Here is a 15,004-nt window from a genome sequence, read left to right as displayed (position 1 = left end):
TATTGATATATAGCTTAGATTTGAGTCAGTTAACCAGGATAGTTTTAAGCATATATTTTTGTTTAATGCAAATAAACCAGTATTATAGCAGCAATGTTATATTTTGTAGGGTTGGCTGTGGTGATGGGGCCCACTGAGATATCTTTTCAGGGGGCCCAGAATTCCTGGCGACGCCTCTGATTTTGACATTCAGCTCCCATTACTTGTGTCCTGTCTGAAAAATTGATCTTACACTACCTCATAATTGAGCAACTGCGGTTGAACTCCAGTGGATCCATGAACATGTGCTGCACACCCATTTTGGTCCCATCTGTTCTTGCATTGCAAACTCATGCAATCATCTTTATTGTTGCAAGTTTGGAAGGGGGTTTACCAATTCTGGGATCACATTTTTACACATCTGCCACGTTCACTGCATGCCCTACTTGACTTCTGTATGATATGTTTGGTGAGGAGGACATCTGCTGACCAAACAGTAGTACTGCACCCAGGGGCGTTGCCAGGAATTCTGGGCCCCCCTGAAAAGCTATCTCAGTAGGCCCCATCACCACAGCCAACCCTACAAAAAATATAACATTGCTGCTATAATACTGGTTTATTTGCATTAAACAAAAATATATGCTTAAAACTATCCTGGTTAACTGTCTCAAATCTATGCTACATATTAATATTATTTTGTAATATAACTTTTTTTTTTACAATTTCTCCAAATTTCGCACAATATTGACCTTCAGACTGTCCACCTCTTTAAACAAGATTATTTGAAGCCAAGTGACTTGTTGAATAACAACAAGGGAGCATTAGTTGGTATAATCTAAACTCATGAAGTAAAATAAAACTCCAAAAACCTACAGCTTACTTTCAATCAGATTCAGCCACACTTAATGCTATGAAAATATGACAATGAAAAGCGTTTTTATGCATAGACAGCTGTTTAAATCACACTAAAAGCCCATTGTATATGCGTTTTTAACGTATTAATCACGCATCCACATTGATTGATCAAGGCTCACAGTCTGTTCCACAGCCGCTGTCCACTCAGCACCCCAGGAGCTGCCTGCTGCTGAGAGACAGCTGCGGTCGAAACGTAAACAGAGACTCCCCTTGTTTCCCGAAAGGGACTCTGAATGTTTGTTTATTTATTCAGACAACTTTAGTTATCTTATTGCAGTTGTAACAAAAGAAAAGAAAAGCCTAGTAGAAAACTTTCAGGCCCATTAGGGGCCCCCCCTTCCCACTTGGGCCTTAGGTAGTCAGTCCCACTTTTAGCCCCACTACGACTCCCCTTACTGCACCTCCTATCTCTCGAGATTTTCTCTGAGTGCTGCACCATCAGTGAAATTTTGGGTCACCATTAGTTATGTTCGATTGAATCATCAAATATGCCAGAAGCTGTTGAAAGAGTTGAAGACAATGTGAAATTTGTAGAAGTGACACCATGATCATAAGCAGCAAAACAAAGCACTTTAGTACAGTAATATCTTTATTACTTTGCTAAAATAAGCATAGTTCAGGGTTTTCAGAAGTGCGGCATGCATTGCACACTTTATTGCAGTCAGATTTGGTCACATTTTGAATGCATTACAATTTATTCCACTAAAAATATACTTTTTTACTGATGCCATTTCATATCAAACACAATTCCTTATCCACTTAACAATTTTTTATGTTTTTATTCAATGGAGTCTTGAGTGGCCTGAAAATTCCAGATACACAATGTAAATTTTTCTGGGCATGAAATTGTTAAAAATGAATCAATTAGTTTAATTCCAACATCTTGTTTTTCAGATTTTCTACCAGTAACTTCAACATGGCCCAGCTTCAACAATACAGGCTTTTTCGTGACCTTCTCCCTCTACTTCTGTGTAACCAGGCTGTTGCTTCTTAAACTTCAAGGAGGGCCAGTAGTTCTTTCGCCGCTGAAAAAAACAAGCACAGACAGATTACATTAGATATGGCCATGTGGAATAATAAAATAACACCTTGCTCTTCTCAGGGCAGGTGTAGACAAAGCCAGTGCTCACCTGGATGAGGTAGAGTGGTGATGCAGCTGTGGGATGATAGTTGATGTAAAGAGCGACCAGTATCAGAGCCAAAAGTAACACCAGTGCAGCTGCTATGCCGGCTACCACTCCGGTGTTTGCCAACATGTCACCCCTGGATGAAGAATCTGTCCTCACATCTGTAACAAAGATAATGCTCAGTAGTTATATCCTTTAAAATATCAACACTATTTGTTTCAAATAAGTGTTAACTCACCATTTCCAGTGTTATATATATGATGTTTGGTCTCATCTACAAAATAAAAAACAAACATACAGTTATTTTTGGAATTAGTTGGCTTTAGGTACTTTAATAGTAATGTATGTCCTCTAAGGTGATTAAATTACACTATACCAAAACAAAGAGCATCTCATCTCACCATCACTTTTACAGCCTTTTTGAATAGGAGTCAAAGGGGTCTCATCCTCGACCTCTGGTATGATAGAGGAACCAGTGGAGTTGTCAGCCCTGGAGTAATCCTCACAGGTTCCATCTTTACTCTGCCCACACACAACATAATATATTGATACATCTAAACTAACAGAATAATCAATCTTGATGATCGTCAATACCTCTTCTGAGCAGTCATAGTCCAACCATTCTTGTCTGTGTCTGTCCATGCCATCTGAACACCTAAAGCACACAGGGTGTTTATTTATAAAGGTAAAAACTATATTTAACATCAGGGCTCAGCTGACATCACACTCACCTCTGAAGTACATTACACCAGCTGCAGCCAGAGGTCTGGTTTGATGAGAGACAGAGTTCACAGCTGTCGTGTTGCAGGCAGGCTAAGAAAGAAAGAAAGAAAGAAAGAAAGAAAGAAAGAAAGAAAGAAAGAAAGAAAGAAAGAAAGAAAGAAAGAATTTGCATGGATGTTTAGGAATGAGAATTTGCATTAGGACACGTGTAAATATGTATCCCTACTTATCTTTTCATATAAAGGGGTTCCCAAACCTTTCAGCTCGCGACCCCCAAAATATAGGTGCCAAAGACTTGCGACCCCCACTGTCCCTCAAAGTTATCTAATGTGGCTTTATTCAGCTGGTCTGCCGAAAATTAGCCTACCTATTAGAGCATGTGGCTGTGTTTCCTGTGCTGTTGTGAGTTAACCTACTGCTAGTGATGCTTTTGATGATTAACTGTTCACTAGCACTAAACTTAGGAGTCATCTGGCAAAAAGAAAGGCCGAAAACTCATTACATTTTCTATTTTCAAGGTTTTATTTCAAGGTTAGCTACTGTTATTGTGGATATTTTCTACAATAATGGGTAAAATGTACTATTTTTAGATAACTAAAAAAAAAGAAACATTTTGGAAGACACCTCACGACCTCCCATTTGTGTCTCGTGACCCCCCAGGGAATCCCGACCCCCACCAAATCTAATAGTATTACAATATTTGAATGAAAAATATGTTTATTTAAAATACACATGGAAATGAATAATATTTAATCTGAGAGGAATAGTGCATTAATTGTTTAAATATTTAAGAGCTAATCCTGATGGGTAAGGATCACTTACTGGGCAGTGCAGTAAACTCAACAGCAGAGTAGTTAGTGATCTTTGTCGTGTCCAGCTCAACCCGATGGTACTCATAAATGGTTTGCTTCTTATCATCTATGATAGAGGAATCACAGGATTAAATATATGTGTATTTACAAGACTCTCTATCATATTCTCTGTACAGACATAGACAGGCAGATGCATTATTTCTGACCTGGTGATTCTGGAGCAGGGTCCGTGACCATGAAGGCATCAGACAAACCGGCCTTTACAGGATGGTCAGCTGAACTGATTACATCTAACGGCAGAGGGATCTAATAAACAGACAAAAGAGGAACAGGTTTAGATAGAGAAGAGGTTTAGAAAGTGAATATGAGACCCCAGAGAAGGAGCGTTTCTCACATCTCTGTAGCTGAACGTGATGGTTCCTGATTTGTGAAGCGCAGCCTGAAATGTAAAGGCCCCTGCTGACTCCTTTCCTGGGAGTCTGACCCGCTCCCACTGGACCACAAACACCTCACCTGCACATAGAGGATAACAAACATGAGTCACACAAGCTGGGTAATAATTCTGAGAAGTGAGCATTGGCTGTGACATCGTTGTGCATTTTACCATTATCCAGGTATTGCACGGTGGAGTCTTTGGAGTAGCTGGGGTCAAAGTTACCCATTAGCGGCGCGATGTACTGCGTTGCGGTCAGCATACGGTGAGTAATGTCCCCTGTGAAGATGAACCCTAAAAATAATGACCAGATGGGAAAACATGTAAGATGTAAGTGTGGCTTGTTACCTTGCAAAAACACTCCTCTACCCTGAAAACATGGAGTTAAGGTCACTTGAACATCTGTTATAGAAAGGAAAAGTACCTCCTGTTGCTATGGTAATCTGCCTCAGGTAATGTCCATAAAAAGGGAAGGCAAACGATAGGGCAACCCTCTGCAAAGAGAGAAGATTAAAACAGGAGAGATGGAGATATTTTGATAAAGGTCATGCTTAGGGAACTTATTCTGTAATTATCTGACTGCTGCTTCTTGTTCTGAGGTAACAGTCAATAAGTATTCAATTCTCTTTATTCACTGAAATAAAACAAAGAAGCTGCAAAATGCTTTGATAAGAAGAGGTTTTTTTTCATGGCTCTCATTAATGCATTTTGAATCACCATCCTTGCTTCAACAGCTCCTCATATGCTCAGAGTTTTCACTGTTCTGTCTTTTCTGAACACCTCTATCACAGAGACAACACTATCGACCAAGCTACATATTTACATCCCCAGCTGTAAGAGCCACGTCCCATTTTTATTTGGCAAATATTAGGGAACCATTCCAGGGTGTAATAAACAAGGGGGCACCCGGATTTGAACCGGGGACCTCTTGATCTGCAGTCAAATGCTCTACCACTGAGCTATACCCCCTGACAATAGTACTTAGCTCCAGAGAGAGTTAATTGTTTACACAGCAGGCTCCACCTCAGCTTCCCTGTGAGAGTGTTTACCTCTCAGCATGCAGTCTGATGAAACCGTCCTGCAACCATTCAGTGACAGCACTGATACAACACTACTGTGAAGGAGCGAGTCATTGAGGTTACAGGGACTTCTCAAAGAAGTTAACCAGTGAACCTCCACACCATGATACATATTCCAAATTCATATGATCAGAATCAAGATCAATGTGGCATTCCCATCTCAGTTTCATCCTCTCATACTTTAATGTAGAACTGTTGCTTCAGCTGCTGCCTCATCATCTGTGTTTCCACTTGATAAACCCGGGGTTCTCAGAGTACAGGACTACTTGTTCCACTAAATCTTGTTAAAGTGAGCTGTGTGAATTGTACAGGTGCCAGGTGTTGAACAGTAGAGGTCGAGACTTGCCAGGTGCTGACAGCATCTGGCAGACGTTGGTCTTGGCATAAATCAACAAGTCCCAGCTTTTTTTAATCCCCTTGCTGAGTTGCCTAATAGTTCAGACTGAGATCCACTGTTACTGGAATACTAACAAAAAAATACAATTCCAACTGAATACGCCGCCACCACGATACAGCACCCAGACTTGAACTGCAGGCTTTCTGATCTGCAGTCTAATCCTCTTTCAGTGACCAGTTTTTTATGGATGGCTCTGATTATGACCATAAGACAGAAAATGATGTGTGTCCTCTAAAGGAAATAGCATAACTGATTAATCTGTATGTAAACCCATGTTACTCCACTTTGAAAAAAGAGGATGAGTAGCTGTTAAATTAAAATAAAGCAGTTCTGCGTTTTATCCTTTACCAAGAACATATAGAAGACACCTGCTGTCAATTCACACAGAAAGGAAGCACGGTGCAATCAGAACATCCTTTTTTGATGGAGCTCTGTGAAAGATTCATTAAATGAATTGCTTATAGTACCTTGTGTGCAGGGCCCTTCTGCCTCAATTTTACCTTTACATTCTCACACATCTCACACCACTCTTTGTATACTGCCTCTGTGTTTTTACCTTTACCATCAAATCTAGGAACAGACAATTATTATCAGTTGTATATTTTGGAGCAAAAATGTATTTGTGCTTTTTGTTTCTTTTTTCTCTGTTCCAATTTCTTAAAAAATGGACAACTTTTATTTGTAAAAAACTATTCAAAACAACATATTTGAGAAAACTTGAGTCTAAACAATACTACAAGTAAACCTAACCTACACTTTAATGGGAGTCTGATGCCATGTCACATGAGGCATTGATTTACAATAAGAGGAAACCTGTTTTTGGTGTGTGAGACTTACCACAGCCTGCTTGTATGAATTTGACAGAATGCCATGGACTCTAACTTGGCCGTGTCGAGTGTCACTCATGTCTACCCATAGTTCCTGTGCGCGCTGGTCCTCAGGGCCATAGCTGCGCCATGTATAATACTTCCCAGAATCCTCCTAACAGACAGAAAAACATAAAAAATTAGAGGTTGTGATGGTGTGAGAGTATGTCATACCACTACTGTCACTCTGCTCGTGGTTGAATCCTATGAAGTCATTTACTTCTTCGAGTGAGTGAAAGAGAGGGAGTTCCTCCAAAAGAGGGCAGTGTTTAACTTCATCTAAAACAAAGACAGGAACATAATAAATTACACACGCCATGACTGTAATGACAAACAGTGTGGCGCAGCACTCACCACTACGCGTGTCATGTTGTTTGGCAGGGTGTCGATGTTGAGTCCTCCACCCAGCACAGCCCGGCTGACTCGAGCCTGGCCTGAAGATGACCTCTGAGCTCTGTGGGGATGACTGTCCCGGCCAGTCGACTCTACCCTCTGCTGTAAGGTCACACTGTACCCCATGTCTGTCAAAAATATTAAATATCAGGTTAGCATGCCGTGAGGTAATGAAATGAATATTTACATCCTCCTTTAAGTCAACTGATGCATTACACCAAAGCTTTATTATGTCCCTGGCAGCGGTACCACACTGTCACATCAGATTTCAGAGGAGCATTGTTCAGAGTTTACAGGCTCAGAGCTCGGACACTCTGCTACATGAGAAATAGCTGTTTGCTTTTGAATAGTCAGCGTTGGCCTTGTGACATGCAGCCGATGTTGTATGAAAGCAAAAACAAATCAAACATGCTGTAGAGATGCTAGGAAGGGACTGCCATAACTAATAAACACTGTTAACCATATATAGTAAGCAAACTGAGGTAGGTAGACTTTGTTTTCACGTTTTGGGTGTTTAAATTTACATCTCGCTCTCTGTCAAGCCACACGCTACAAGCCACAGTTTATGTTGGAAGTTTATTCTAGCACCACACCGTTAACTTCCTATGGTAAAGGCATATCAACAAACAGGACTTTGATATGGGCTTATGAACAACCTCAATCCTAGTTGGAACCTACAAAGGAAAATAGCATTTTGAAATAGTTCTCAGAGTTTACAGATGTCAAAAATATTTAATTTTGTGCTCAAGCAAGCTGCTTATGCATGTGCAACTCATAAAATCACACTTCACAAGACTTCATAACACTACATGGCTGCTAGCCTGCTACTTTGTGACCTTGCACAATGTTCTGTCTTTCTGGGTCATTATTTATGATTCACACCCACAAACTGACTGTAAACATCCCATATTTGAATCACACCCTGTGTGTGTTTTTCATACTGTGTGCTCATAAAAAACCTGGTGCAATTTCATTCTTACCTCACTATTCAATCATAAGATAGAAGTGGTAGAAGTGTATATAGTGTATATATTTGTTATATATTTGTTATCTATTCTCTCTCTCTCTCTCTCTCTCTCTCTCTCTCTCTCTCTCTCTCTCTCTCTCTCTCTCTCTCTCTCTCTCTCTCTCTCTCTTTCTATTCAATTCAAAGGGTTTTATTGGCATGGAAAACATATGTTGACATTGCTAAAGCTTAAAAAGAAATAAAACACAAAATTACAAACAATTACAGAATAATAAGATTCAGTGTTAAACTAACAGAGAAATCCATCCATCCATCCATCCATCCATCCATCCATCCATCCATCCATCTATCCATCTATCTATCTATCTATCTATCTATCTATCTATCTATCTATCTATCTATCTATCTATCTATCTATCTATCTATCTATCTATCTATCTATCTATCTATCTATCTATCTATCCAGCTGAATATTACGGTAATTGAGGATTGATTGCGCCTCTTGTACATCCTTTACGGTACCAGACAGTGACGTCACGCAATGCATGTCTATATATACCCCAGAACTCAGTTCGCTTTCACGGAGTGTTTCTTCTAACCCTAAGTATGGGCAACCTCCTGTCCTTAACGTTTGCTGTTTTCTCTCTCTGGCTTTCAGTAAACGACAGCGGGTGTTGGCACCGGGAACGTTGAATTAAAAAAAGCCCAGAGAATCACTCCGTCGTGTTCAGTTACCCGTCCAGAGACACCGCGGTTCGTCTTGCCGCGGTCAGTTCGGCTGCCGCGAAGAGTTCGCCTCTGCTGCTCCCGGTGTCTCCATGTCGGGATTGTTAGCATTAGCTGAACAGAGTAAACCTGAGCAGGGTGACGCAACCAGGTCTGCAAGTGGTCTGGATTGAAAGCCCAAGCTCAAACACTCATACTCACTTTGTTTGATTGTGGATTGTATCACTTTACTATGTTCGTCTGCACCTGAAATCATGCTAACGTCATTAGCTTTACGGCGAACTGCTAGCTAGGTAGCAGCTTCGACCCGCCCAACTGTTCGAAGCACAACACTGGAACTGGAGAGGGGAGGTGTGGGGACACTTTAGCTGCTCAACGTCTGTCATTTCAGACTTTCTATGGCTGAATAGAAGCATATTTATTTTCTGTTGCACAAACTGTTAACAACCATAGACACGGGTTAGCTCTTCTGTGAACTATTTCTAATTCGGCAGAGGCCTAAAAGTGAGCCTCAAAAAGCACCTTCACTGCAAAAACGGCCCTGCTAGAAATAAGCCAAATATTCCTAAATTAAGTCAACTTGTTTTATATCTAGCAAAAAAAATCTGCCTATGGGGTAGGCCAATTTTGCTTGGCTAGAATTCTTAAAACTAGCATGAAAGTCTAGCCACTGAAAGACCACAACTAGCCTAAAATACCCAAATGTAAGCAAAGTGGGCTTTCAAGAAAGAAAAAACAACCTGTTTCTGGAAAATTACTCTTTTTTTGGTCTAAAAAGACAATTTATCTTTTCAAGCAGCTTTTGAATTAGAAAATAAATCTTATTTTAAGAAAACAAATCTTACTTAATAAGATATTCCAGCTGGTATTGAGATAGATTTAACCGGTAACAAGCTTCAACAATGGTTTGCATAAATTCCCATCCGTAGAGCAAGATTGTTTTCCTTATTTTAAGAGTAGACCACTCTTTACAGTTCTTTTAATTTAAGAATCTGCATAAATGACAATACAAATATGGAGATTAAATATATTTATGTGGGGACACTTTAGCTGTTTAAAGTTTGCCATTTCAGACTTTCTAGGGCTGAATAGTTGCGTATTTATTGAAGTTTCTGTTGCACAAACAGTTAACAACCATAGACACAGGTTAGCTCTTCTGTTACTATTTCTAATTCGACAGGCCTAAAAGTGAGCCTCAAAAAGCACCACCAATGCAAAAACAGCCCTACTAGAAATAAGTCAAATACTCTTAAATTAAGTCAACTTTTCTTATATCAAGCAAAAGAAATCTGCCAATGGGGTCAGTCAATTTTGCTTGGCTAGAATTCTTAAAACTAGCATGAAAGTCTAGCCCCTGAAAGACCACAACTAGCCCAAAATGTCAAAATGTAAGCAAATTGGGCTTTCAAGAAAGAAAAAACAACTTGTTCTGGGAAATTACTCTTGTTTTATTGGTCTAAAAAGACATTTTTTCTTGTCAAGCAGGTTTTGCATCAGAAAATAAATATTATTTTAAGAATACAAATCTTACTTAGTAAGATATTTCAGCTTGTATTGAGCTAGATTTAACCGGTAACAAGCTTCAGCAATGGTTTGCATAAATTCCCATCCGTAGAACAAGATTGTTTTTTCGATATTTTAAAGGTAAGACCACTCGTCACAGTTCCTTAATTTAAAGGCACTATGAGGAGTTTTTCACCAGCTGAGAAACCAACACTGATGCCTCTTTATGACCTTCAAAAGCAAACAAAACCATAAACAACAACAACACTGATACCTTCTCTGTTGTCATTTTTAATGCCTTAAACCACTCAGAGGGGGTAGGTGTCAGACCACATGATTGACATTTGGCTTTAGAAACATCCTTTTTCAGCTGTTTTCATTGCAAATAATCACATTGAGTGATAAATCTGGCTGTTAAAAGACAGCAGGGTGAGGTTTTTGTTGAAAACACTACTTTTGCATGTACAGAACAAGAGATAAGAGGTATCACTTTTTCCACATTGGGGTGCCAAAATTGATATAAATTAAAAGTTCCTCACAGCAGCTTTAAGAGTCTGCATAAATGATAATACAAATATGGAGATTAAACATATTTATGAGGGGACACGTGTGCCATGTTCTTCCAATTAGCTAAAACAATCTGTTTCCCATGTCTTGTCTTCCACACCTGATTTAAATTAATTGAAATGACACCCAAACTCCCCTAGAGTGCATTAATACTGGAGTTTAGATCATAATCTTGAAACCCAAACCTGCCAAGTTACTTTGATTTTGTAACAGTATTCTTGTGAAATTGCTGAGATGCAGATTTCTGCCAGCACAGATTGTCATGCTTGACTTATTTTAAAATGCGTAGCAAAATAAGGCACTTTAGCGTTAACACATGGGATTAAGCTTATTAAATCAGGGTGCTCTTTTAATAAAATGTTTGCGATGCAGCCGGCGCTTGAGCATGGAGCAGCTCACTAAGATGTGAAAAATGTGGTATGACATTTACTGCACTATGAACTCCACCTTCTGCCAAACCCACATTAAAATGTGTTGTTCTGAATTTAAACATGTTATAATAGAGAGTTTATTTTTAGATGTTTCAACAGAATGTGTTGCCTGCAGACAAAACTCCCACTCTTTCTTTATTAGCTAATGTTAACGAGAAAATTGACAGACCAGAAACTTAATCCTCCTTTACAGTTCTGCAGATGTTCATTATTAAAACACAGTAATGGCAGCATATGCTTCAAATGGCATATTTTGCTTTTTAACAAGTTCTTAAGTGTACTACCACCCAGTGCAGCCTCTCTTCAGTGAAATGTTAGTTGACATTGGTTTGATGCCTACATCCTGTCCTGAGTGTGGGAGGGCACCTCTTGTGCCAAACCCCCAGAGTCCAGAGTGTGTGGGACATTACCTGGCAGGGCCTACTTTAACCATCACTCTGCATTGTAACACTGATATCTTCCATCCCGCCGTCTGAACTACAGTGCGTCATTTAACAAGTTACTGAAGTGACAACCCAAATGTTCTGACCTCATAGGGAGCATGTTGTTTGTTCATGAGCGTGTCTCTCCGCCCTTTGATTCAATTAAGCAGTGCGTCAAAGCATGCGTGGCAGCTCATAAATTAAACCTCCATGAGCGCTAGACCCGCCCAGTTATGGCATCTATGAGGTAAGAGGGGAAGTGGTGTGGAGCACAGTAAGGTCTGCAGATTTCTAAAACAATGGGAGGGGTGAGGATACTTGACATGAAGTTACGTATATTTAAAATCTGCTCACATCATCTGTGTCACAGCCAGTTGTACTAACCAAAACAATGAGTCACATTGTCTTTTCTGTAAAGCAAAACCAACAAAACTAAATTTCAACTAATCCATTTATTAATTATTAATCAGATTACAAATACTCTGACCTCAACTCCTTTTCACATCTATAGCAGTTCTCACAAATATTGATATTGCATAATCAAAACAGAACAACAGCAGCTTCAAAACTCACCGTTAGCAACTCTAATTAGACACAGGGCATATATTAAATCTACCACTGTAATCCTGTCTGTGATATTTGAGAACCAAAGCATATTTTCCCAAACTATCTTAAACAATGGCTCGTTATGACCATTGGCCAAGACTTTAGAGAATACTCTCAAGTTGAATTAATATCAAGGCAGACATTGATTTGCTTTTGTGTTGTGTTTGTTTGAAGGAAAGAGAACAGGGTGGTGCCTCAGCTGGAAGATAATGCCTGAGAACCAAACCAGCTGAAATGATGACGGTGAGTCAGAAAGTGATTAAAGTGTTAATTTAGCAGCCTTTGGTCAAAAACACACAGAAGTTTCTGCAACGGGGACATGATTCTGTTTCAGGCCGAATGCTTTTAAATTCAGGCCATGGGAGGATGCAGCAGATGACAATTAAAAGACTTAGTATGACAAAAGAGGGGACATTTTTTATTTCAAACATAGAGGCAATGAAAGGGCAGCTGTTTTGGTCGGAGAACTGACCTCTGCCCACTCTTTTAGGAGCTACCAAACCACACCGTTTAGCATCCTTTTTCTGTGAGTGGTCAGCTCAGAGCGGTCTGAGAGAACACACCCTTCCTGAGCAGAGGCTGAAGGAGCTGGCGCACACAACAACACCCACCAACAGCATGTATAGTTCATTTCAAGGCTGAATTGCAGATGTGCAATTCTGTAGCCCCATTTTTACAAAGTAAGTTTCATCCAGACAACAGTGGTTCCAGCAGTGTATATTAATTGGACTCTCCTCTTCTCCATTACAAAAGGCTCAAGAAGCTGAATTTGGCAAATTTCTTTGTATGTACTTTGGCCAGAAAACAAGCAGCTGACACATTCAAGAAACAATTACTATTAATGCTTTGAGAGGAGACTCCTTTTTATAAACAACACTGGAATCCAAAAAGTGACTAATTTAATTTTCAACATCCCCATAAGAGGGCAACCTGTTGCTTTTCAAAATAAAGCCGAAGAGACAGAAGATACTCCAAATTTGGTCAACTCTGATCGCCTCTCTTTTCCTCTTGATTGGTGAAATCAAATCTTTTCATGGAAAATTAAAAATGTTATTTTAAGCTATTTATTTTGTCAGATAAGAGAAATGGATGAAGGATGCAAACACTGTTCCAGCTTACATCATGAGTCGTAGAGCCAGTTGCTTCTCTGTTGGCAGATGAATGTTTTCGTTCATGCCATTCTGTTTTTCCTTAAACACAAGCATGAGTTTTATAAAAACAAGAGTCAACCTGGGATCGGCAGACAATAACATCCTATCTATGATCCCATCTAACAATCCTTCTCATTCTGTTTCTCATTCTTCCAGTCTCCACTCAGCTCCAACATGTCTGGATCTGCTTCAGGCTATTTGTTAAGCAAACTTCTCAGCAGGACCAAAGACAGGAGGCCAAACACTGAGGTCATCACGGAGTATACTATTCATTTCAGCAGGAGGCTGTGTGTTTTTAAGTGTGGTTCAGATGCTGTCGATGATTCCCTAAGGATGAGAATCATATTTTAAAACTGACTGGTATACTGTTGAGTGAAAAGGCAGATAGGAGCAAATTAGGCACATGAAAGGAGGGTATGCCAGGTAATTAGACCTCTTATTTTGATGGCTGAGAACTTGCTGCAAGAAATGCATGATGCTGATTCATCTGCAAAATTCCTCTCTTTTTGTAGGAGTAATGACTGACAGCATTTTTTAAATTTTTGACAGCAGTAAAGGGAAATTTATTATTTGGGGAGTTTGTAGAAAATGACCCGTCAAATTCCACAGAGCAAGAAATAAATGAAAAAGAATGTCCCGGACACACCTCCTGCAAATCCCTCTTGCCCTTTGTCAAGAATTATATAAAAAAACAAAAAAAAATCCAACAGCTCTTAAACTTTTGTGCCAGAGTCTAGCATGGAGGCAAGAAGAAAAACAAAGTCTATGTCTAATTTTAAACCAGAGACATGGCTGTTTGTGGCTGGTTGTTTAGACTCAGTCGCATGCTTGTGGAAGAGGGTATTTTAATTGTGGACTTTGTTGTAAACTGGGTCAGTCTCTTTTGTGCGTATGGCATGCCCATTTGTCGCCCCATAAAGAGTTCTGCTGAAGTTCTGTGGTTTATGGTGGATTCAAATAGCAACAGATGCATGAAGCCACAATAAGCAAATGAATTTGAGGACAAATGGCTGTAAAATCAAAATATTAAAGCTGTTTGCATGCAGAGCTCAAATGCACAGACCTCACATGAATGCATCAGTGAGACTTCAAAGAGCAGACAGGATGCTGTGAGCACAGGTTGAAACTTAAAGCAGTGATGGAGGGAAAAGAAACCAAACTCACCTGTCTCCCCTTGATCCCAAACTCTCACTAGGTCTGTTTGGGAGACCCAGAGCAGTAGCATCACCAAACTCAAACACATGTTGAGCTGCTGAAAATAAAAAATAAATACACAAGTAACCCTTCTCTTCTTCTTTCTTCTCTTCCTTCTCTTTGCAAAAGCAGTTTCCTCTTGAATCCAACCTCCACCCGTCACTCTCCTCCTTCCATGTGAATCTTACTCTCTCCACGCTGTTTCTAAATACACCCCTTCTCTCCTCCTCTGTGCTGTTCATCCGTTGCCTTGGTGATTACAAAGACACAAGGATCGGATAGTTAGGCGTTGCAGCGGGAAGACCATAAAGGTCAGGACAATGAGTTATATCTTTGTGTTTTGGAAGATCAAACCTCTCAAGTGGGGATACAAAGCCCCTAAATTCATAGCTCACCTCCGTCCATCACTCTGAGTGATAAAATATGACTGCCAGTGGATGTGTGTATGGCGCCTCCCTCCGTCCAAAACAACTGAGGACAGTAAATAATCTGACATGTGAGATTAGATATGGATCTCATGATAGTAACAATGCCAGAGCAGAAATCAATGTGAGGTATGATATTACACTTTCTGTTTCACGTCTATTTATCACCTCTCAAAACATTACGTCTCTATTTGAACAAGAACCTCAAACATGGAACAGAAAAGTCTCTGTTGCAGTTTTAATTTCCACAAGTTGTGTAAAAGGCTTGGTTTTTTTATAGCATGTTAA

The 15,004-nt window shown here is 39.7% G+C and overlaps 1 protein-coding gene, 1 long non-coding RNA gene and 1 other non-coding gene across 5 annotated transcripts; 1 reads left to right on the top strand and 2 right to left on the bottom strand.

Moving 5' to 3' along the window:
• Positions 1-1,468: 1,468 nt before the first annotated feature.
• LOC117831816 (plexin domain-containing protein 1-like) lies at positions 1,469-14,381 on the bottom strand. Of its 3 annotated transcripts, none has more exons than XM_034710695.1 (14): positions 14,262-14,381; positions 6,686-6,852; positions 6,303-6,446; positions 4,414-4,483; positions 4,161-4,283; positions 3,951-4,069; positions 3,763-3,862; positions 3,567-3,662; positions 2,753-2,834; positions 2,616-2,676; positions 2,423-2,543; positions 2,260-2,295; positions 2,025-2,182; positions 1,469-1,919 (listed from the first exon to the last, which is right to left on the bottom strand). In XM_034710695.1, exons 1-14 carry the CDS (start codon positions 14,338-14,340, stop codon positions 1,806-1,808), a joined length of 1,470 nt encoding a protein of 489 aa, XP_034566586.1. In that variant the 5' UTR covers positions 14,341-14,381; the 3' UTR covers positions 1,469-1,805. The 3 variants fall into 3 exon arrangements, with proteins under 3 accessions (XP_034566586.1, XP_034566588.1, XP_034566587.1); XM_034710697.1 differs by lacking the exon at positions 14,262-14,381 and adding an exon at positions 9,263-9,284; XM_034710696.1 differs by lacking the exon at positions 14,262-14,381 and adding an exon at positions 8,619-8,848.
• Positions 4,887-4,958, bottom strand: trnac-gca. The gene has a single exon. It is a non-coding gene; the product is annotated as a tRNA-Cys (tRNA).
• LOC117831817 lies at positions 12,116-14,383 on the top strand. The gene is made up of 2 exons (XR_004635083.1): positions 12,116-12,189; positions 13,254-14,383. It is a non-coding gene; the product is annotated as an uncharacterized LOC117831817 (long non-coding RNA).
• Positions 14,384-15,004: the final 621 nt, after the last annotated feature.

Source organism: Notolabrus celidotus, chromosome 20, assembly GCF_009762535.1.
Source record: "Notolabrus celidotus isolate fNotCel1 chromosome 20, fNotCel1.pri, whole genome shotgun sequence".
Classification (NCBI taxonomy): Eukaryota; Metazoa; Chordata; class Actinopteri; order Labriformes; family Labridae; genus Notolabrus; species Notolabrus celidotus.
The sequence above is the reverse complement of the archived record's forward strand: the minus strand, read 5'-3'. Positions and strand labels throughout refer to the sequence as shown.